Raw genomic sequence first — 23,096 nt, 5'->3', positions numbered from 1 at the left:
AGCCATTTGGGCCCAGAGACAGGCATTCCTAGGGGAGAAAGGCACCAAAGAGACAGATTTTACAGATTTATTTTTAAAAAACAAAAACAAAGATTAAAAAAGTCCTTCATTTCCAACCCTGCCTGGGGTGTGGGTGGGGAATAGAATAAGCTCAGAAAGGTGCCTGCCTCCTTCCTGCAAAGGACACGGCAGGTCAGAGGCAGGCCCTCGCCCTTTCTGCCCTGCCTCCTCCTCAGGTAGCTCAAATTGCTGCTAGGAAGATTTATAGGCAAAGAAGTGTGGGAGTGGGAGGCCAAGAGCTGCCTTCTTCACATCAACAGCAACTCCCGCTGTTCTCTCCCCTTAGAAGTTCTCTGAGCCTCACCACTGGGACTCCCAGGGTGGGCGGGCAGGCAGGCCAGGAGGCTCAGCCCTCTGGGCTATGTTGCTCAGACCACCACAGCTTTCTTAATGCTCTTTGTGAACCAGGAGGGCAGTCAGGGGAACTTCACAGTGCGGGGAGGGGTGTCTGGAAAGGAAACTCTGAAGCGCCGTCTCTTTCTGACCTTGCCTCTGCACTGAGGCTGCCATTCTTGGGTATTCCCCATCCTGAGGCTGAGTGGAGTCCAGGACAAAGCACTAAGTGGCTGTTTGCTACAAAACACCTGGAGATGCCAGAGAGTAGCCCTTGGCCTATCTGTCAGTCCAGGCTCCCACACAGTCACACAGTCATACACACAGCGTTAAGGCGTCTGTGCCAGCAGGCACGGCCTGGCTGGGCCCAGCTTCTCTCTCTCCACCTGCAGAGGGTGCAGGGGGGAGAACCCTGGCTGCTGCAGAAACAGGCTGAAGGGGGAGAAGCTGACAACGGAAGAGTTAACCAGGCCTGGAGAAAGAAGTGGGAGGAAGGAAGGCAAGGGCTTTCTAGGCCTCCATCCAGGCCTGCTGGCTGCCCTTGAAGTAACCCAACTCAGGTTGGGGAGCCCTGACCATATACCCCCTGGAAAATGGGGGACAGAAAGAGGGGAAGAGAGCGGGGCTAGAGTATTGGGACTTTGGAGGAAGCCAGTGCTATCAATATTTACAAGCATAAAGCCCCATCTTCTGTGCCACCTACCTCTCTGCCCCTCCCACAGAAATGAAAGGCCCCTGAGAGCCATGGAGGAGGTGCCCAGACCTCCTCACCAGCTACGCCCCTAGGGAGAGCCCCTGCCCTCCAACTGGCCCCATTTCTGGGTCCCTCAGGAATGTCTGTCTGGCTCTGCTCAGTCGGGAGGAGGCACCCTGGGCCAGAATCCTGGCTGCCGCCAGCCCTAGGAGTCCTTGAGCATGCTGATGCGGGCGTAGATCTTCAGGGCGGGCCCCAGCTTGATGTTCATGGCACTCATCAGGTGGTCCTCCTTGAGCAGCAGCAGGGCTTGCCCGTCGATTTCCTGGGCACGGAATTCCTCTGCTATCTCCTGGCAGCCTGAGGGGGTACCACCAAAGATAGTGTCAATCCAAGCCGCCAGTGTTCACCTCTGGCAGCCACCGCATCTAGTTATCTAGATCTAGTTACCTTTATCTATTGTCTCCTTTAGTCCTCATAACCACGCCTTGAGGAAGGCGCCGCTGCTGTTCTTATTTTGCAGCTTGAGAGAGGTTGTGCAACTCACCCACAGCAGCCGTGGTCTGGGCCTCCTCCAATGTGCCCCTGTCCAGACCCCTGCTCCGTGAACTGGGCGGACCCATGTCCACTGAGGGGCTCAGGAAGTGACAGCGTGTGATTTCTGAGGCTAGATCATAAAGGGCACAGCAGTTCTCACCTCACTCTTCTGCCTGGTTTACTGCAGAGTAAGCCAGCTACCAATAAGCCACCCCGGCAACCCTCTGGCGAGGCACGCGTGGACAGCAGCCAAGGCCCTGGTGGTCCCCGGCCTCCTTGCCATGTGAGTGAACCGTGCTGGAAGTGGGTTTTCTGGCTCCAGACCTCAGACACTGCAGCCTGTATAGCGTCTTCCCTGAGACCTCATATCACCTCAAACTCATATACTGGGTTTGTGGAAGGGAGCAGATAACCTCTCTGTTTCCAGGTCTTCAGACTAAGAGGAACTGGACACCAGGAGCCTCATTCCAGGACTGCCCAGCCGAGCCACTCGATTCCTGACCCACATGGCCCTTGAGATGATGACAAGTGATTGCTGCTTAAAGCCACTGAGTTCTGGAGTAATTTACATCACGGCAGTAGGTAACTAATGCAGATTCTGGTACCTGGAAAAGGAGTGCTGACATAGCTCTATAGATGTGGGCGTGGCCTCAGAACTGGCCACAGGCAGGAGCCGGAAGGACTATGTGGAAAGCTGAGTGTCTGGCTGGGCGCGGTGGCTCATGCCTGTAATCCCAGCACTTTGGGAGGCCGAGGCAGGCGGATCACGAGGTCAGAAGATCGCGACCACGGTGAAACTCCGTCTCTACTAAAAATACAGAAAACTAGCCAGGCACGCCGTGGCAGGCACCTGTAGTCCCAGCTGCTCAGGAGGCTGAGGCAGGAGAATGGCCTGAACCCGGGAGGTGGAGCTTGCAGTGAGCCCAGATCGTGCCACTGCACTCCAGCCTGGGAGACAGAGTGAGACTCCGTCTCAAAAAACAAAAAAAAGCTGAGTGTCTAAGGTGCTTTGAGAGACTGTATATAGAAGTCTCATGGTCTTTAGGGAAGCTGCTGGGGAGGCCTAAAGTGAGGGAACTCTTAGTGGAGATTGGAAGAAACAGGGTCTCTATTATGAAATAAAAGAACATTTTGTAAAAATGTGGTTGGCAGCAGAAATGTAAGTTGAATGTACCTCATGAAGTGGGTGGTCTAGCTAAGGAGATTTTTCAGGCAGAATGTGGAAGGTGTTGCTTGGCTTCTTACTGCTGCTCACAGTAAAATAGGAGAGAGAGAAGGTAAAAACAAACTGTTCAACGTAAAGGAACCGGGATCTGCCGGTTTTAAAAATGCCCAGCCTCTCCAGATGGCACATAATGCTACCATTAAGAAATGGTTTCTAGGCAAAGATCAAATTCAGGGCACAGTCAAGAAAACATGGTCTACAGATTAAACTTACGATGTGACTTAACTCTTTTGGTTAAGACTTCAGAAAGATCTAAAGTGATGCTTCAAAGAGCTATTCAATCCAAAGGCTCTCGACAGATTTTCTAGGCACGCCTCACAGATCCTCTTTTCACAGCAGGGTTTCTAAGAATGTGAAGGCACCATCCGTGCTGCCCCTCAGCTTCAGAGGAGTACCAATGCAGACAACAGCTTATCCTTGAAGGTAATTCTGGGTGTGGTTTTTGTCTAATGGAATGGACCCCACCAAGATTCCCAGAAAACCCACAATTATTTTAAGAAATACTGAATTACTGATTTTAAGAGTCAAAGGTAGGCCAGGCACAGTGGCTCACGCCTATAATCCCAGCACTTTAGGAGGCTGAGGTGGGTAGATCGCCTGAGGTAAGGAGTTTGAGACCAGCCTGCCAACATGGTGAAACCCCATCTCTACTAAAAACACAAAAATTAGCTGTGTGTGGTGGCGCATGCCTGTAATCCCAGCTACTCGAGAGGCTGAGGCAGAAGAATTGCTTGAACCCAGGAGGCGGAGGTTGCAGTGAACCGAGATCATGCCATTGCACAATAGCCTGGGTGACAGAGCAAGACTCCATCTCAAAAAAAAAAAAAAAAAAAAAAAAAAAAGAAAGTCCAAGGTAATATAAAATAAAAAGCAGGAAGTAGGCTGAGAGAACGACTACACTGAAAATACAGGCTACTTTTCACAGAAAAGGAAGAACTCAGAGGGCAGAGCCAAGACAGATCACTCCCAGGCTTTGAGTCCCAGCTAAGGAAATGCCACCATGAACCCTAGCGGATTTCGGAACTGGAATGGATCAGCGACCTTGTACGCTCCGTTTCTTCCCGTTTTGGATGGGCATGTCTGTAATGGTTATCCTATGGCTGTCCCACTGGGCATGGGGTTTGTGGAAGGGAGCAGATAGCCTCTCCCTCTAGTTCTCAGATCTTCAGACTGAGAGGACTTATACTTGAAGAACTGGACCCCAGAAGCCTCATCCACGCCTGGACCTAGGTTCAATGATGAGAGCCTGGACTTCAAACTGATGCTGTCATGGGACCAAACTGTTGGGGATTTGGTGGAGGTGAGGGTATTCTGCATGAGGAAGGAACACAAATTTCTGGGGGCCATGGTGAACTACATGGCTTGTCTCTGAATGGCTCCCAATAATCCTTGCTTCCCAGTTCATGCCCCCGTGAGTCTCCTCTCACGATGAGTAAGACTGACCTGTGTGACCAATAAGATATTGTGAAAAATTATAATTAAAAAAATATATTGTGAAAATGCCAGTATGTGGCTTCAGAGGCTAGATCATAAAGGGCACAGTGGCTTCTACCTTGCGCTCCTGGATCCCTACCTGTGGGGACATCCCACTGCCATGCATATCATGAGAACACTTGAGCAGCCCTCTGGAGAGGCCCACGTAGACAGACAGGAACAAAGGCCTCTTGCCAACAGCCAGCCCAGGGCAAATCACGTGAGTGAGGCACCTTGGAAGAGATCCCACAGCTCTTCAGTATTCACATGACCTCAGCCTTGGCTGATATCTTAATTGCAACCTCATAAGAGACCTGAGGCAGAACTGCCCAGGAAGCCACTCCTGAATTCCCTACCCACAGCAACTGTGTAATAAAAATTTTGGGGATGAAGAGAGAACATACTACATTAAGTGACAGAGCCAGAATTTGAACCCAGTTCTGTGTGACTCCGAAGTCTGTGCTCTTAACCACACTGCGGTCTCTGAGAACAAGGCTTGTGGTTGCCATGAATACCTGACCTGGCCGGTGTATGAGTGAGACTGGCAGAAAAACACTAATGCATCCGGGCCCCACTGAAGGCATTTGTGAATGATGTAAGGTTTGCCTCTTACAGCTGGCTCCTAGATCCTGGGCTTCACCACCACTTGTGCTCCACCACGCAGGGCTCTGTGCCATGTCTGGCCATGCCACAGACTTCCCTATCTTCATGCCTCTGCATGTGCGCCCTCTTGCAGTCTCTCCATCCAGCAAAGGCATACTTGTCTATTGTCATTTAGTTTACATTTTCTTAAATTTTTTTTTTTTTTTTGGTAGAGACAGGTCTCACCATGTTGCCCTGGCTGGTCTCGAACTCCTGACTTCAAGCAATCCTCCCACCTCAGCCTCCCGCAGTGCTGGGACTATAGGTGTGAGCCACCACACCCGGCTATTTTCTTAATTTTGATGTTCTTGACACATATCCTACACTCTACCTGACTCCCCTCCTCATCTCTCCCAGGAGAGAGACAGTTAATTATATTATCATCTCTCTATTTCACACAGATCACTTCCCATGCCAGAAAATATACAGAATTACAGCTATGGAATATTTATAGTTTGCATTCTATGCTGAATATAGGCAAGCTCTTATAGGCAGGGAGCTCATCTCACTCATTTCCGCACCCCAGTTCCTGAACCTGAGTCATTAACTGAACTACCTAATCCTCCTGGTGGTGGGAGGGTCTCTCATTTTCTCTTTCCTTGCTGTTCCAGGGAGACATGGAATTTCCAAGGGCCTTACCTGGCAGAGAGCGGATGAATTCGTAGACATCTTCTACGTTCCACTTGGTGGGCTCACTTGGCAGGAAGTGGTGTCCCATGCCCACCAGGTCCCGCATATGCATGTCGGGGAGCTCCAGGTCCCGCTGGCCTTGTCGCCGGCGGGAAGTAGATGAGCTGGCTGAGATGGGTGACAAGGGTTCCTCATAGCTTGAGTTATCTGAGCAACGGCTGGAGTCTTCCTGGCTGTGTGTTAGCTGCAAAGCAGCAGTAACCGAAAGGGGCACAGTGCCTGTTGGCTGGGAGCAGAGAGTTTTCTTCAGGATGGGGGAACAAACCATCTCTAGCAGCAGTGATGGACAAAGGAGGTATTTCTCCTTTTTCTACTTGGCCTACTACTACGTGTCTGAATTCCCAGATCTAACAGCATCTTCCATGCTGTCCTGTCTCCTACCCTAGGCAGAGTTAGTCCCTCTCAGTATTGTAGTGTGTACCACACAATACTGCAATTATCTTTTTTCTTTTTTTTTTTTTGAGACAGAGTCTCGCTGTTGCCCAGGCTGGAGTGCAGTGGCACGATCTCGGCTCACTGCAGGCTCCGCCCCGCCGGGGTTCACGCCATTCTCCTGCCTCAGCCTCCCAAGTAGCTGGGACTACAGGCGCCCGCCACCTCGCCCGGCTAATTTTTTGTATTTTTAGTAGAGACGGGGTTTCACTGTGTTATCCAGATGGTCTCGATCTCCTGACCTCGTGATTCGCCCGCCTCGGCCTCCCAAAGTGCTGGGATTACAGGCGTGAGGCACTGCACCCGGCCGCAATTAATTATCTATCTTTTTCTAAACGTGAGTTTTAAAGCAGGGCTCTGAGTTCTAGGAGGTGATCACAGAGCCACTTGAAATGGCATGTAAAATTTCTTCTGTATGTACATTTTGGACCATAACTTTGGACCATTCTTACGGAGGTTTAAGACAAAAACAACAGGCAAAATTATACATAAGGTTATGAAACATCACACCACGCTGTGGAGTTCCTTTAAGGCGAGACTGTGTCCTTACAGCCTAGTGCCTAACAGAGTTTCTGGCATACAGCTGGTGCTAAAAAATATTTAATGACTGAATACCCATGTTCCTGGTAGAGACCTTCAAGAACTCTGTGCTTTCGTGTTCAGGGAGGCAAAAAGGTGGCAAAACAAAGGGTGGAGGCTGCCTTCTCACCCAGCCCTCCACGTAAGGCAGGAGGTTACCTGAGCAGCCCAGGGGACACCCCATTTCCGTGGCCCCAGAAGCCGAGGATGGAGGCAAACTGGAAGGTGGGGTGATGCTGAGGCAAGGCCACGGAAGGGGGCAGGGAACCTTGTAAGCACCCATGGGTCTAAATGAAGGGACCTACTGGGGTGCAGAAGGCTCGACTGGACAGGTCTACAAGGAATGAGAGCACAGCACAGTGCGCTGAAGTCGGCAGCTGGAGGGGACCGTGGTGTCGAGGGCCACGGAAGGGAAGCTGTAGGGACTGTGGGGATGGAGCTTCAGGCTCTGCTGGCCTCTTACCTGCTTCTTGGTGTCCTTGGTAAGTGGTGGCAGACTGGCTTTGCTGGCCCGACGGCGGTTGTGGGTCGCAGCTCCTGCCTTCTGCAGCTTGCTCCGGTCTGAGTGGAAAAGTCCCACCCGTTTGGTGCATCCCACGTTGTACCTTCAGGGACAGGGGAGCAGGGGATTTCACAGCAGTCATTGTGCTCGTGGGCCGTAGGCAGAATGAGCACAGCCAAGCTGTCTGACAAAATTTGAGTCCATCTATTGGTTCCGATCCTAACTCCATCACTAACTACTAGCTGTGTGACTTTGGGTTTAAGTCACTTAAGCCCTGACCCTCCGTTTCCTTATCTGGAGTTGGGGGTAATACCACTCATTTTCTAGGTCTGGTCTTACAACATGAGATAATGTCTGTAAAATGTTTGAGACACCTGGACTTGGACCAGGGAGAGAGCTCACACCTGACTTATTCCACTATAAATGTTACCCTGTGGCGGAAAACTACTGTCCACTGTCCTGCTGGGGAGTGGCCTGGCTGCCCTGACAGCCTGAGGGGAATGAGGGCTGAAGATAGCTGAACTCTAGCTTGGCATGCAGAGCACCTCTGTCTGGGACCTAGAGATTTCTTCCCTTCTGGGATTTCAGGGCTTCAAGGTCAGCTGCTGCTTCCATTGTGGTACAAAGACCACACACGGCTTTCGAGTTGGACAAGCCTCAATCCCCAGGCCCATGGCTTATTAGCTATGTCATCTGAGGCACTACTACTCCTCTGTGCTTTGGCTTCCTAACCTGTATAAAGGGGACAATAGTAATACCTGTCTTGGGAGTTATTTTGAAGATGAGATAATCGTTATCAATTGACTGGCACAGTGACTAGCACACAGCAGGTTCTCAGGAAATGACAGTGGTTTTTATGATGACCATTAGTGATCTATGCTGGGCGAGGGCTCACCAAGGGAACACTATAGCTGTGGTTCTGGGCAAGGCTTGCCCTAACAAGGCAGGGGCTGTTAAGGCTAGGAAAGGCGAATGGGTGCCAGTGGAGCCCAGGAGGGCCAGCCGAGCCAAAGCACTGCGGCTTTTCCTTGGACTCCCGCTGCTCTCTCCCACCTGCTCTTAGGGGTTCTGGCTTCTCGTGCTTGTTGAATTAGGGATGCCATCCTGCTTCCGGGTGGGTCGAGGAACTAGGAAACTGAAGAAGCCACCCCTATGGGCCTCCTGGGGTAGACTATTAATGGCAAGAGGTGGGACATAAAGTGCAGTCCTGAGGAAATGGAGGGGGCTGGGGCCACTCACCTCTTTGCACAAGCCATGGAACAGAAGCGCTTGGAACGCTTGAACTTATAGGCAAAGTCCACCCGGCCACAGAGCTCACACTTGAGTTTGAGGGGAGCACCCTCCTCTTTGGATTCTGAAAAGTATAGAAATGGGTAGGGTGGAGAATGAGAAATTCCTGCAGGACTGTGGCCAGCCCCACCTCGGGGCCTCCCTACTCCATCCTGCCTGGTTCTCCTGCCCCCACAGCTGTGACATGCGGTAGCATTCTAGCGTGGAAAATGCCCGTGGATCTCACCCCTGGAATGTACTCAAGGGTGTCTGGGGATGCCCCTTGTATACTTGACATTTTTTCTTCCACATGGTCTGAGTCTGAGGCAAAACACAGGTGGGGAAGAATCAGCATTAAATGACTGTGGACCCCAGGAAATACTCCGGATGCTGTCACAGCTGCTCTGCTGGCATCATCCCACCTTGACCTATGCAGCTGGCTGCTGACCCAATAGAAGACCTCAGAAGCCCACGCTCCTGCAGCTGTGCAGCCCTGTCAGTGCTTCATGTGGAAAAAGCAGCCTTGCCTGGCCTCTGCCGTGACCCAGAGCTGGCCCCAGTCTCTCTCAAGGCACGGACGAAGGGCAGGACTTGCCTGGGGCCACTCCTACAGTCATGCCAAAAACTTGCCAATGATTCCCACAGGAAAAGCCATTCTTGGGATCCTGTGGTTGGCTGGAGGGGGATTGGGGGAGCAGAGGACACATGGTTCTCCTGATTTCCCCTATCCCTCTTTTTGAGGGAAGGAGGCCGAGGAGGTGCTGGGGGAAATGTTTACAGACTCACTGGCTCAGGGTTCCTCTGGAGAAAGAGAGAGAGGAAGTGTGTGAGGCCTGCTTTACCAGCCATGCTGGGAGGCCGAGAGATTCAGGGTCTGAGATGCCCACCTTGCAGATAGGGCTCCTCCATCTCCGAGTCAGTGGTGGTGGTGTGATCCTGCTGTGGAAGTTTCTCAGGCAGGAACCCCTGTGCATACTTCTTCTTGAGATTCCCCACCAGCAGGGACGAGCGTCCCACCTAGAGGACAGGTGACACAGAGGCCGTGAGGGTCAGGTGGGAGTGGCTTCCTTGCTATCCATCCTCATCACAATTACACGTATAAAGTATCCAGGCACAAAGGCCAGCCCTACTCAGACCTTCCCCCATGTCATCATCCAAGTGTGCTGGGCTCAAGGCCCTATTATTTTGCTGGTTGGCTCACGAGGTAAGATGCTAATGGGCAAAGTACAGGGATGGCTTCTGTCCAGGACCAATAGATGGCTCAGGAGATTAGGAAAATGTCTATTCCAGTAAGAGTCTAAGGGCTGAGATCAGGTTTCCCACAGTGCCAGATCAAGCACCAAGACCCAGTACCCACGCATCTCCAGGCAAGGACAGAGCAGAGTCTGTGAGGCTGTACATACGCGAGAGACAGACTCAGCACCCGTTTTCTGATTTTTTACTGTTCGCCCAAGCCAGAGGTATAGGCCGCCACAGAGGACAGCAGGAAATAACGGACCCTAGGCCACAGAGCCAATGACCTCTCAGTTGTCAGAACCCCAGAGCAGCTTATTTACGCGTTTGGATCTCCTTTTGTGGCCTTTGTTTTAGGCAGCCTGGTAGCCAGTCACGTGGCACCGACGCTAGGGCGATGCTGGGGGTGCTATGCAATCTGCCTCCACCCCATGAGATCAGGTGGTTCCTAGTGTCACTCTAGGGGGCCCAGTCTAACAGGGAAGGGATGTAACAGAGCTAGAGCCACTTCTAGCTAAGGTGTTCCAGGCAGATTTCTTTGCCACTGGCCTTGGACAACCTCCAGTGGGAAAGAAGACAAGAAGCTATGTGTCTTTTGGCATTTTACTGGAGCAATTCACCCATCGCAGTTAATCAAGCTCTGCGTCTTCTGCAGACTAATCAAACCACTCATGGAACCAAAGAATGAGGAAAAGGCAGATGGTATCCCAGAAAGGTGTCTCTCCAGCAGCCAGATGCTCTTCATCAGAACAGAGGCTGGTGTGCCCCTGGCTCTGGGCTCCTCCACACCCACAGGGCAGCACCACTGTCTCCAGTGCACACTGCACAGAAGCAGCTCTGGGTGCTTTGGTCAATAACCCATCTTCGTGGCTCTTGGATATTTCCTGTTAGTCTTAGGCTTCCATTGTGACCTTTCTGAGTGCCCCTCAATCTCATTAACTCCCCTTTCAAGGCTCTGTCCCCAGAAAACAAGCTTCAGGTTGTGACCCTGTTCCCTCACATTCATTTCTGATACACGTATCTTGAGAATTCTGTTCTGTACAATTCCTTTTGTTCCTAACTGGCCGAAGTTTTGCCATTCAGAGGTTTTGGCATTCAAAACTCAATGAAATCTAATTTCCCAAAACCCATCATCTCTCACCAAATATCTCACAGTGAACTCCCTTTTAACCAAGGGTTCACACATCATCAGGCAGGGACACACCTGAGTTTGTGTGGGAAACTTCTAACCAAGGGTCTTGCCAATTATTCCTGTTCACTGACCCCCCTCTTCTGGACCTTGGAAAGATAATCCTAGAAAGAAATGGCTCTATATTCTTTGGGGGAGGAAGTTAGCAAGGAAAGAGCAAATTGTTCACATTTTCAGAAATTTTACATGGAAATGTAAAAATATGCTAAGACACATCCAAAATATACTTAAAAAAAAAAAAAAAGGGGAAAAGAAGTAGTCCGTACCGGGAAAGGCTCCGCCCCCTCCTGGATCACAAACCCTTCGATAACATGCGTCAGGATTTGGGGTTTCACAATGGCCTGTGGTGGTTTATTCTCACCATTCTGGGGGGCAGTGCCGGCGATGCTGGAGGCAGAGTTTCCGTTCCCTGAGGTCATGCCGGGGCTGCTGAGGTCGGTCAGTGCATGAACAATGCCCTGCCCTGTCTCTGCACGAGAGAGAGTAGGAAAACAAAGCAGGGGAGATCAGAACCAGAGTCCACGCCCAGGGAGGGACAGCAAGGACTCAAACTGCGCTTGGCTTTTTCCGTGGGGCCAAGCGACAATGCAAATCAAGCAGTCCCCTCCCCTCAGTGACCCATTTTAAAGTGGCACAGTTTCAATGGACACATCGCCAAGTATGAGTATGGTCAGTTCCACAACAACGCATGCAGCTAATCAGCTAGCAGTGTTTCTTCATTTCCCAACTGTGCTATGAACAGTTAACCCGGTTAAACAGACGGGAATTCTATCTTTGAGGAGTTAAGACCTTGGTCGATACTGATTTGAACAAATAAGGTTAATACTCAGTTTGAGGGAGAAAAGTATTCAAGGTGACATCTAAAACCAGGACAAGAAGCTGAGCTAGGTATAGGGCTTTGAGTGTGGTGAACAGAGGTTAAATGAAGCTTCTACGAGGTTCCTTAGAGGAGGGATTTTAAGAGCCCTGTGAAATGTCAAAACACTGAACCTCAGAAATTGATGCCAAGGGAATGTGGGTGCTGAACCCCAAGTAAACACTATCATGTAGATTTGACTATTCAGAGACTGGTCATCTGGGGTCAGTGCATTGAAATATGCAGAAATTCCATTTCTCTGCTAAGAAGGCTGCTAGGCAGAGCTGAGATTTTCTCTGCTGTTTCTGCTGAGCTGAGTGCTCTCAAAATCAGTCCTCATGCCTAGATGTCAGCTTCTTATCTAATCTGATCCTCACCAAATCATAGATCCTCTGTCTCTCTGTGGAAAACCTTTCCTAATTCTCCTTCCCCGTGGGCCTGCTAGCCTTCTTCTAAAAGACCTAACAGAGTGCTCCAGAAAGTGAGATTAGATGCCAATACACAACCACACCACAGTGAACTTCCTCTCTTCCACTTCAAACAGCATCTCTCATGAGCTGTCTCATTGTCTTGGACGTGCAAGACTTCATCTCCTCACTTCTGTAACTCTCTCCCGCCCCCTTCCCAGCGCTGTTCTCTACACCACCAACTGCCCTGTGAGCTGAGGCTGCCTTTAACCTGGAACTTCCTAAAAAAGAAAAAAAGAAAGAAAAAGCCATTTCTTTATTGCAACAAGTCCATTAATATAAAGCATAGCCCAGTGAAGTATGAGTGATATATACTTTAAAAGTGATTTCAGCACACTTGTTAAGTAATCTTTGCATAAAACTTTACATAAAGATGCTCATATTTCATGTTAAAGATCCATAATGATACCACCACAGAATAGGAATTCTTTGTGCTTAATTATATAGTATGGAAAAGTCAAAACAGACACGTTTTCTCACATCTGTAAGCTCAGCACTTTGGGAGGCCGAGGCGGGTGGATCACCAGGTCACGAGTTCAAGACCAGCTTGGCCAACATGGTGAAACCCTGTCTCTACTAAGAATACAAAAATTATCCTGGCATGGTGGCGCGTGCCTGTAATCCCAGCTACTCGGGAGGCTGAGGCAGGAGAACTGCTTGAACCCAGGAGGTGGAGGTTGCAGTGAGCTGAGATCGCGCCACTCCCCTCCAGCCTGGGCGACAGAGCAAGACTCCGTCTTGGGGGGGAAAAAAAAGGTGGTTTATAACTAGTTCACAATGGGTCTTGGTCCACTCAAGCTCGTTTTTTTTTTTTTTTTTTTTTTTTTTTTTTTTTTTTTTGAGACGGAGTCTCACTCTGTCACCCAGGCTGGAATGCAGTGGCGCGACCTATGCTCGCTGCAACCTCCGCCTCTCAGGTTCAAGCGATTCTCCTGCTTCAGCCTCCTGAGTAGCTGGGATTACAGGCATGTACCACCACACCCGGCTAATTTTTGTATTTTTAGTAGAGACTGGGTTTCACCATGTTGGCCAGGCTGGTCTCGAACTCCTGATCTCAGGTGATACACCTGCCTCAGCCTCGAAAAGTGCTGGGATTACAGGCATGAGCCACCATGCCCAGCCTCAAGCTCATGTTCTTACTGGTGGTTCTAATGCTAACTAAACCAGGATAAACCTTTAATGAACAAGAGTTGACTGTGACTCACGTCTTTAGTACTCAGTCCTCCATAATTCAGCTATATAATAAACTTCCGAGCTGAGCAGGGGCCATCTAAGAGAAAGGACCAATGAAGTTTAAGTTTTTTTTTGTTTGAGACAGAGTTATACCAGTAAGTTAGAAAATTTTCATTAAATGCCTATATTCACTTGAAAAAAATTTTTTAAACAGCTTTGGCTTTTCTGTAGAGATGGAAACATTTCTTTTCTTTTAGAATTAGTCTTTCCAATTGCAGAGGTGTCTGAGAACTTGAGAGCTTGTCTGGAGGTTCTAGCAGGGGAGGGCAGCTACTTGTATGCCCTTGACTGAGGGACGGCCCTCCTCTACGGGATGGTTGTCTTTGACCCAGCTGCTGGTTCAGGAGGGACGCACATGGAGCAGTGAAGGAAGAAGGGGACACCTGCCTAGCCAGCCAGGTCAGCAGGATCAACTCTGCCGATCAATGGGGTGACAGGTGTCGCAGCCAGATGGCCCTCACATCCATGTTTGAGAACTTAGAAAAAACCCCTTTCCCTCACAATCTATGAATAACTAGGAGGACTGAGTTGATGATTTCAATCAAATTAAGTTTCTGTGTTTTAAATTTTAAATATTTAAGTCTGCCTTTACACAATTACATTTTCTCTGCTTTTATGTTTTGCATATGCTAAGAAACATCTATTTTATTTAAAATGAATTACTAACATAGAAAGATTACTATGAAAGCTAAAATTTTATTTTTCAGATGATGGCTGTTTCCTCCCAATTAGAGCCTGGTAAAATATTCCCTGATGAGTCTAATGAACTGCAGATTATACAATTACAGGATTGGAAAGTCTGGTTCCATCTCTTACCAATGCTTGAACATTTTCTAGAATGTGCCCACCCAATGATTGTCTGGCATTTGTTTGAATACCTCCAGCGACAAAGAAACTCTCTACTCTGGAAGCAGTTTGTTCCCACCTTGGACGGCTCATTAGTGATTCCTTATATAATGAGCCCAAAATCTGTCTTTCTATTAATTTCTGCCCAATTATCCTCATTCTGTTCCTTAAACTCACAGAGAACAAGGCCAATCAGATTTGTCTAACAGGCAGAGACACGGGCTTAGGCCTGGCTTAGAGACTGGTCTCTATCACTGAGTCAATTGCGGGCACGTCATTGTCCCTCTCTAAGCCTCAGCTTCATTGGCTGTGAAATAAGGATCCTCCGCCTACCTTAGAGTGCTGCTGTGAGGACTAATGAGCCAGTGAAAGGCAGTGCGTGGTAGCTTACGAGGAAATGCTTGAGAATGCTCCTGGTGTCATGCAGGATGTCACTCATGACCACAGTCTTCCCTCCTCCAGGCCAAAGCCCTTCTGTTCTTTCAGGTGTTTCTTACATAAAAAGGTTACAAATTCATCATCATCCTAGGCCCTCTCCGCCTACATCTTTTAACATCAGGTACCTAGTCAATACTAAGCATCATCTGTCAGGTGCAGTCATGTAAGAGATCTGGTTGGTAAGATTTTTGGCTTTCTTGTTTGCTTTAAAGACAGTCACATCTCTGAGAGCATAGGTAGAAAGTAATAATTCCCTTGTTTCGGTTTAATGAATTCCTTCATGGAATTAATCCATTCTCCTCTTAATTCTGGGATCACTTCCACCTCCTGCCTCTTTCGCTGATAGTCATCAGAAAACAGCCCCTCTGACCTTGTCTTTTGTGGGATCCCTCTATCCTTGCTTGACTTCCCTGCCCCCATCCCCCCTCCTGTCTCAGATCTATGCCTGTTAATGTTCACTGCAAGACAGAAGATCACTCTTGAGGTCAGATTCTGCCTTCATGCCAGATACATTCGTGAGCAGATATGGTCACCAGCTCAAAGGCTACAGAGCCAATGCTTAACTCTGGGAAGCAAAACTTTTTGGAATTTGAGGTTGTTTTTTAAAAAAGATCTTGTTAAGAGAGAGAACACACTAAAAAACTCTTACACCACATTAGAAACTACCACTCCCCATTGTAACCCAGGGCAGATCAAAGGAGAGACAGAATCCAAGGGACAGATGGGAGAGTGTTTTATGAATATACAAAGGTTCACAGCTATTTCACTTTGCAGTCATCTTGTAGGCCGATAGCTCCTCATCTGCTTCAGTAACAAAGGAGTTTGGGCTATTCCTGGAATGACCGAACACAATCTCGCCCCCTGCCAAGCTCAGCACACTGAGATTAATTTAATCTGCTTCCCGCTCTCCCAGACTGCTTTGCGGCCTTTGGGGGAAAGCAGCTTAACAGTGAAACTTGCAGAAACCTGCCCTGCTGGCCCTGAGGCCAGATAAAAGAGACAAAGAAATACTCTGAATTTGGTTCCTTACTCAATTCCCTTGGCCAGTTGAGACGCTGTAAGTGCTGCTGGGGATTCCCACAGCTCTCAAATGCCTGTATACAGTCAGGCACCTGAAACCGAAAGGTGGAGGAGGCAGGATAAGGTGGGGGGTGGGGGGTGGCGGGGGGAGGCTGGGGGAGGGGAGTAAAGCCAGGCTTCGGTGGGGGAAGGGGGAGGTAGAATCTTGGCCTTTAGTTGATGCTGACCACAAAGGGCCAAGTATTCCGGTCAGAATGAACAGAGCAGCATGTTCCACGGAGTCTTGCCTAACATATGTCTCAACTTCTAGGCTGTTTCTCATTTCTGGTCTCATTCACAGGCTCTGGTACAAACAGCCCTTACAGGGGTGGGATAAAACAGGAAGGACTACGCAGCTCCTGTTTGTGAAATTATCTGCTTTGGGACTGGTCACGTCTCCTAAGCAAAGCAGACTTCTCTAGGCAGGGGGCTACCACTCACTCAGTCACCTCGAGATCTTCAGGGGCTAACCCCATGTCCAAAATATGATAGGTGCTTAATGACCATTAAACTGGAATGTGTGGCATCCATGATCTCAGTCTTCACTGTCTACATAAAGAGTACACGGCTGCCTAGTGCCAAGATAAGCAATTTGGCACTAGCTGAGATTTACAAATTGCTTTCTGAAGCTATGATGTTTTGAGAGCAGCTAGGCTGGTGGTACCTGCCTACCAGAGCGGCATTTCTGGGTACCTGATTATGAAGAATAAGAGCTATTCTTTGGCCCATGTCTTCCTGTTACAGTGGGGATTTCCTCAGCAGAAGAGAGGGACAGGCAGACCTCTGAATTCCCTGTCCCCTTTGAAACATTTTTGCCAGACCCAGGCACTTGGCAAGGCAGGATGACCTCTAGAGGCAGAGGCAGGGAGGCTCCTAGGACCAGTGGGTTGATGTCCAGAGCTGATGGGCTCTCCAGCCTGCTGAGGACAGACATCAGGCTGGTGCCAGTTATGCACAATGGGGCCACTTCAGAGCCAGTGCTGATGTTTTGTTTTGTTATACTGGAATACAGCTTAGTACAGGTTGAGTATCCCTTATCCAAAATGCCTGGGACCAGAAGTGCTTTTAATTTTGGATCTTTTCAGGTTTTAGAATATCTGCATTATACTTACTGGCTGAGCATCCCAAATCCAAAAATCTGAAACGCTCCGATGAGCATTTGAGTATCATGTAGGTGCTCAAAAAGTTTGGGACTTTGGAGCATTTTGGATCTGGGATGCTCAATCTGTACTAACATCTGCAACAGGCATTTCAGATGGCCTGGCACTCATTCTATCTGACCCTAAGACAGCCTGAAGACATGGCTTCAAAGGCAATGGAGACCAAACGGAGCTTTTCCTTCTACCCCCTCAGCTTGGTCAATGGCTGATTTCCACCTTATCATGAGAAGGGAGTACGTATTTTAACTTAAGAGACTTCTGTTTACTGTTTGGCTGCAGTAGGAGTATGACAGAGCTCATGAAGTGAATGAAGAATTTAAAGAAGCAGAGTAGATGATAACGTGGCTCATTTTCTTACAAATTCTGCTCAATAAATGGCAAACAAGGTCACCTGTAAAACCCAAAGCACACTCTCCAGGTCCCCAGCACTGAAGTCATGCTCACTGTGCTTCATTCAGTTCAGCAGGCCCAGCCATGTGGCCAGGGTGGAGACCGCAGGGCTCCCAAGGAACCATTTGCTCTAGAAACCGCCTCAGTGGAGCACTGCAGAGTGATGCCCAGTTAACCCACATCCAGGAGACAGCAGCAAACACAGCACACCACACCTGGTCCAAGCAACAGGCCGTACTGCAGTGCGGTAAGCTGAGGACAGAGTACCCAGTCCTCATGGAAAGATCTGGGGCCATGCTTTACAATTTCTTTGGTTATATTTGGGCCCCAATGAAATTAATGCCACTGAAAGTGGGGAAGGCAAGAGATTTCACAAACACCTGTTTGTTGACACCTTCCCCCAGGGCGGGGTAAGTGAAGGGTAGGAAAGTGATTGAGAGGGAGTTGGGGGGAGGAGGGGAGGAGGGAGGGGAACAGGCAGGCTGAGCTCCATCTGGGACCCTGACAGAGTCCATCAATTAGAGATTCATTTGGTTAACAATTTCTTTAAAATGCAAGTATACATCTTACAGTCATTCACACTTTACTGTGAATTACTTGACTCAGATAAACAGATTGCTTTCCTCCCAGTTTAGGGATGGGGTGGGGGAGGGGGTAGGTAGTGGTTGTTTGGATCACAGGGCACTAGATCCCAGAGGATTAAAGTTAGAAGGGCCCTGAGTTTAACATCTTAAATGTCCCAGATGAAGCAACTTGGCCTCAGAGGTGAGGTGATTTGCCCAAGGTCACAAAAGGCAGGCAGTGGCAGAACCCACACTAGAACCCAGTGCTTTAGAGTTTTCCGGGTGGGCCACACAGGTGGAGGGAGGGCTGCGCTGATTAGCCGTAGACAGCATGAGGGCACCTGGGAAAAGAGGACAGGACATGTAAACTGTATTCTGGGACCTTCTGAGGCAGAGGCCAGATATCACATGTGGGCTGGAGCATTTGGGTTGGGAAGCACAGGATGATCTAGATGAGTGATTCCCAAATTGGGATTCCTGGATGACTAAGCAGGATCCCTGAATCTAGTTAATCAGGATGCACAAGCTGGATTCAGTATCTCAAGAAGGCGAAAAGGAAACAGCACATAATACATACCTTCAGGAGGGCAAAACATGCTATTATTTAATACCATGTTACCATGTTTCCCAAATTCTAAAATGCGGTCAGTTGTTAAGATGACCCATTTCCCCCACAAGGAATTTACACATTGATTACGTGTGCGTCTCAAGTACAGATTGTAAAAGTGTGCATTTTAGAATAAAACAAGAACGAATGCCATTTATCTGGAAGACAGTATCTTGTAAAGCATGCACAAAATGAGCTCTTAGTGGTGGGAAAATTATAGACCCTTCCCACCTGGAGTCCTCTGAATACCAGAAGGCAGGGGGAACATCCAATGTCTGCAGCCTTTTCAAATCTGCTAAGGACAGAGCTGTCAAAGCGGCACGGACTCCTTGCCTTGACACAGCAGGCTGTGGCTCCCTGAAGAACCTCTCTGAAGCACCTCCTCTGAAGCACCTTTCCCAGAACAGGGAAGACACAGCGGTGACAGAAGGACCCTGTGGGGCTCTTTGCTGAGAAAAGTGGTGAGCTTTTCAGTCACAGGAGGGTCACTGGCTGCGGATGACTGAGATCCACACCTGAGTTCCTTGCAGGGGGCTGGCCAGCAAGATGAAGGGGAGGCCAAGCCAGGGGACCCTCCAGCCTTGCCCTCAGCATCACTGCAAAATGCCCTTGCTGGGTCTGGGTTGAAAGGTTTGGAGAGCTCATTGGATTTTAAGCATCTGAGTTGACCAGCTCTGGTTAAGGCATCTGGCAGGCAGGGGGCTCCTCCCTTGCTGGCAGCCATTACCATACAGCTGACTTTCATGCTGTCTCTCAGGACACAGGCAAAGAGAACGGCCCTTCTGACTCACCCACAATCCCCAGCTAAAGTGTACATAAGCTGAATTGTAAACAGCTGAATGTGCTCCAAGCTGCCACCCCCAGCTATGCAGGAAGGAATCAATGGAGCGAACAGCCACCCTCCCCCCACCCCATGCAGTTCAGGACAACGGGAGCAGTGGGGGATTTCCAAACAGCTGCTTGAAGGCTTCCCAGCCCACAGGCTGAGGACTGCAAGAGGGGCCTGAGCTCAAACTCAGCAGCAGCACCTGCAGGACCAGAGTGACTTCCACCAGGTCAACACACCAGGGAATAATAGCTGGCCCTGGCTGCAGGGAGTCAGGAAGGAGTTTTCAAAGAGTTCTACTTAACCCTGGTGATGGAGGCCAGTCCACTGGTATCCAATGCCAGGGTCGAGGGCTCCCAGACAGTCTCACATCACAGTGCTCCGGCCCATGCTATGTTTCCAAAACGCAAAATGTCTAGAACCAATGGGAGAGGTTCTACAGTAGACACCAAGATTAGGGGAGATAAAAGGAAGAATGGCAGAGTAGAAAGAGCATAGGCTCTGGGGGCCAGACCTGGACTCATATTCTAGTCCACCTTTGATTATCTGTGTGGCTTCAAGCACTCACTGCCTGCTGTTCTGAGTCTTGGTTTCTCCATCTGTAACAATGAGGCTCATACTACCTACCTGTCTGGGAGGTTTCAGTAAATATTATATATGTAAAATGCCTGGCACTGAATACACGCAGAAGCTGTGCTACATGGCAGTTAAGACTGTGGGAACAGAAAGACTCTAGGCGGCCAGGTACAGTGGCTCATGCCTGTAATCCCAGCACTTTGGGAGGCTGAGGCGGGTGGATCACAACGTCAAGAGATTGAGACCATCCTGGTCAACATGGTGAAACCCTGTCTCTAGTAAAAATACAACAACAACAACAACAAAAATTGGCTGGGTGTGGTGGTGAGCACCTGTAGTCCCAGCTACTCGAGAGGCTGGGGCAGGAGAATTGCTTGAACCCAGCAGGCGGAGGTTGCAGTGAGCCGAGATCGCACCACTGCACTCCATCCTGGCAACAGAGCAAGACTCCGTCTCAAAAAAAAAAAAAAAAAAAAAAAAAAGCCTCTAGGCTTAAATCCTATCCTGTAATGCTGGGCAAGTTACTCTAGGCTCGTTTCCTCATGTATGAAATGGGGTACTTATATCTGTCTTACATATAGCTGTGGTGAGGATGAAATAATGTAATGCAGGCACAACACACTGGACTAGGCTGAGATTGGACACAGGAGTGCCAACGTCACTGAGACCTGTGAGAGGATTAGGAAATCATTCTAATCTCACTCTTTCACTGAGTCTGGCCTCTTACAGCCCCAGAGCAGGGCTAATCTTTCCGTGGCCCAAACCGAGGTATCTGAGGTTTGTGTTCCTCAGATGCCTTGGTCTATGTCGGGAGTCCTGTCCTTGCACTGTTGAGGCCAGGCTTCAGGAAGAAATGTTACCTCCAATGTGACTGCAACATAACAGAAATGCTTCTGTCCTAAAGGGCAAAGCAAAGTCTCAAGTCACCTTCAATGGCTATTAATCTAAAGGACAAGAAGACAAGCACCAGATTCTCTTTCTATGCAGTTTTTTCATAAAGGGGGGTTTGAAGCAGACAGTGCAAAAGAACCCTAGAAACCAAAAGAAAGGCTAACTTTGAGACAAATAAAAGGAAGCACTGCTTTACCTAGAAAATACTAAATTTATGTAACTTGTAATGCCAGATGATTTAGCTTATGAAATTAGTTTAAAAGGCTAAAAATAAACCCAGTTTAAGATAAACTCATGGAAGATGGATTTCTACCAGTTTACAAAAGAAATCTAGAAATGTTTAGTAAACTCTCCAATTATTTTCAGGTTGATAACAGGGAAAGGCAGCCATGTTTCCCAATATGATGACTATTTTTTTGGTTATCAACTGCAGGATCACTAATATTGTTAGATAAATGTTGGGGGAGACTGGAGGAGGGAACAGAACTCAGTTGTCCTGTCTATATTATGGACTAACTACATACCTTGCAAATCAGTCCTATTGATCATTCCTGCTCATGGACACATTACTCCTTTCCTCCTTATAGCTATTGTCTAAGCTTCCAGTCACCCTATTTTGCCACCAGTCAACTGACAGAACAGATTAATACTGATTACTGGAGGCCTCAAAATGTGGATTTAATCAAATTTTTTAATTTTAATTTTTTTTTTTTTTTTTGAGATGGGGTCTCACTCTGTCACCCAGGCTGGAGTGCAGTGGCACGATCATGGCTCACTGAAGCCTCGACTCCCCACACTTGAGCAATCCTCCCACCTTGGTCTCCTGAGCAACTGAGACCACAGGTGTGTGCCACTATGCCCAGCTAATTTTTTTTTTTCTTTTAATTATCTGTAGAGGCGAGGTCTTGGTATATTGCTCAGGCTGGTCTCGAACTCCTGCGCTCAAGTGATACTCCTGCCTCGGCCCTCCAGGCATGAGCCACTGTGCCTAGTCCCAATTTTTTTTTTAAAGTAGTTGCTTCATATCAGTTTTGTTTTAATTTAAAGTGTCATTTGCTTTGATTGTTCAAAAATGTCTTAATATAGCTGTGTGGCTTTAGGCCACATATGGATGGTTTCAAATATGCTAAAGATACCAGTAACTAGGGATAATTATATAGTATTTGAGACATAACAGCCATGCAACTAGAGTTTTAAAAATAACTCAAGCAGTCACGAACTTTCATTTTCTTGCCAACAGTTCCAATATTCAGTATCAGGGCTGGTCCTCCTAATCTACTGGAGAAGAGTTGGTTATGGCATGGCATCTAGCAGTCATCTCTTCTTAATACAAATGATAATAAATTTCACTGCTAAGAAAACAATCATTTGAAAAAAAACAGACATTTGCTTATGTTTTAAAGAAAGTCATAATAGCAAACTGGGGCTCTCTCCAACATCTGGATTCATCTCAGAGCACTGGCAATCTGTGTTTAACAGCAGTCATGTCTTTACCAGATGTAGAAAGAATGTTCCCTTCTTTTGGACTTACCTAAATATCATTTGGAAATGGGAAGAATAGGAAAGCATATCCTTTTTCACTAACTATAAAAATAATTTGGAAGGAGAAGGAAACAAAAAAAAACCTTGAAGTTTTCTATGCTGGTCTACATGGTCTTACGATGCACCTCAGAGCAACAGTTTATGACTTACATTAAATGCTGTGTTCCTTAGCATACTTTTTCTTCAAAAACTAGTAATTCTAAATTGTATAATTCTTGACTATTATAAAATAGCCCATTTCTTGACCATGTCAATTATACTGGACTTTTGTTACTGATGGGGAAAAATCCAGAATTTGTAATAATTATGTCTTGGATATGCAAATGGTTGATTATTTTCCTAACAATTCCCAAAATATCCACATCATAAAGCAGAATTAAAGATGGTTTGCCTCTGAATATCTTTAGAAATATCAAATCAGTGTTCTGATGTGGCTAGTAATTCAAATGAAAAATTTTAAATAAGTCAATGCTTCAAGTGAAGCCTACCTCTGTTTGAGTTGTGAATAAGTAGTTATCTTAAATAGGCAACATTTTTTTAAACAGAAAACATATTCAAAAAGGGTTTTAACTGGTGACATAGTTTAAACCATGCCCTAAAAACATTTAAAGCATAAATCTATGTGTTCAGACTCCCATCTTGAGGGGTAGTTCAGTTTTGGGTTCCATGAAACAAGGTGTTGAGTCCCCAAAGAGAGAGCCATTTCTGTCATTGGCTCGAAGTCCCCATCAGAGTAGACTGCGTAACACAGTCAGTTCTCACCCTGCTTTCCCATAGGGCTGGG

General features: G+C 48.0%; 1 protein-coding gene and 1 long non-coding RNA gene across 13 annotated transcripts in view; one reads left to right on the top strand and one right to left on the bottom strand.

Annotated features, from left to right (window-relative positions):
• Positions 1-53: 53 nt before the first annotated feature.
• Positions 54-23,096, bottom strand: part of PHC2 (polyhomeotic homolog 2) — a 112,050-nt gene continuing 89,007 nt past the window's right edge. For all 12 annotated transcript variants that reach the window (XM_055254905.2, XM_063627953.1, XM_055254904.1 and 9 more), the window contains 6 exons: positions 11,125-11,327; positions 9,324-9,453; positions 8,407-8,521; positions 7,129-7,270; positions 5,604-5,880; positions 54-1,447 (listed from right to left, as the gene is read on the bottom strand). In XM_055254905.2, the coding sequence (XP_055110880.1) occupies positions 1,293-1,447; positions 5,604-5,880; positions 7,129-7,270; positions 8,407-8,521; positions 9,324-9,453; positions 11,125-11,327 (1,022 nt within the window). In that variant the 3' untranslated portion in view covers positions 54-1,292. The remainder of the gene's footprint in view (positions 1,448-5,603; positions 5,881-7,128; positions 7,271-8,406; positions 8,522-9,323; positions 9,454-11,124; positions 11,328-23,096) is intronic.
• LOC129468924 (uncharacterized) lies at positions 1,979-6,593 on the top strand. Its single transcript, XR_008652866.1, has 3 exons — positions 1,979-2,206; positions 3,186-3,272; positions 5,576-6,593. It is a non-coding gene; the product is annotated as an uncharacterized lncRNA (long non-coding RNA).

This window comes from Symphalangus syndactylus, chromosome 12 (genome assembly GCF_028878055.3).
Source record: "Symphalangus syndactylus isolate Jambi chromosome 12, NHGRI_mSymSyn1-v2.1_pri, whole genome shotgun sequence".
In the NCBI taxonomy this organism is placed as follows: Eukaryota; Metazoa; Chordata; class Mammalia; order Primates; family Hylobatidae; genus Symphalangus; species Symphalangus syndactylus.
The sequence above is the reverse complement of the archived record's forward strand: the minus strand, read 5'-3'. Positions and strand labels throughout refer to the sequence as shown.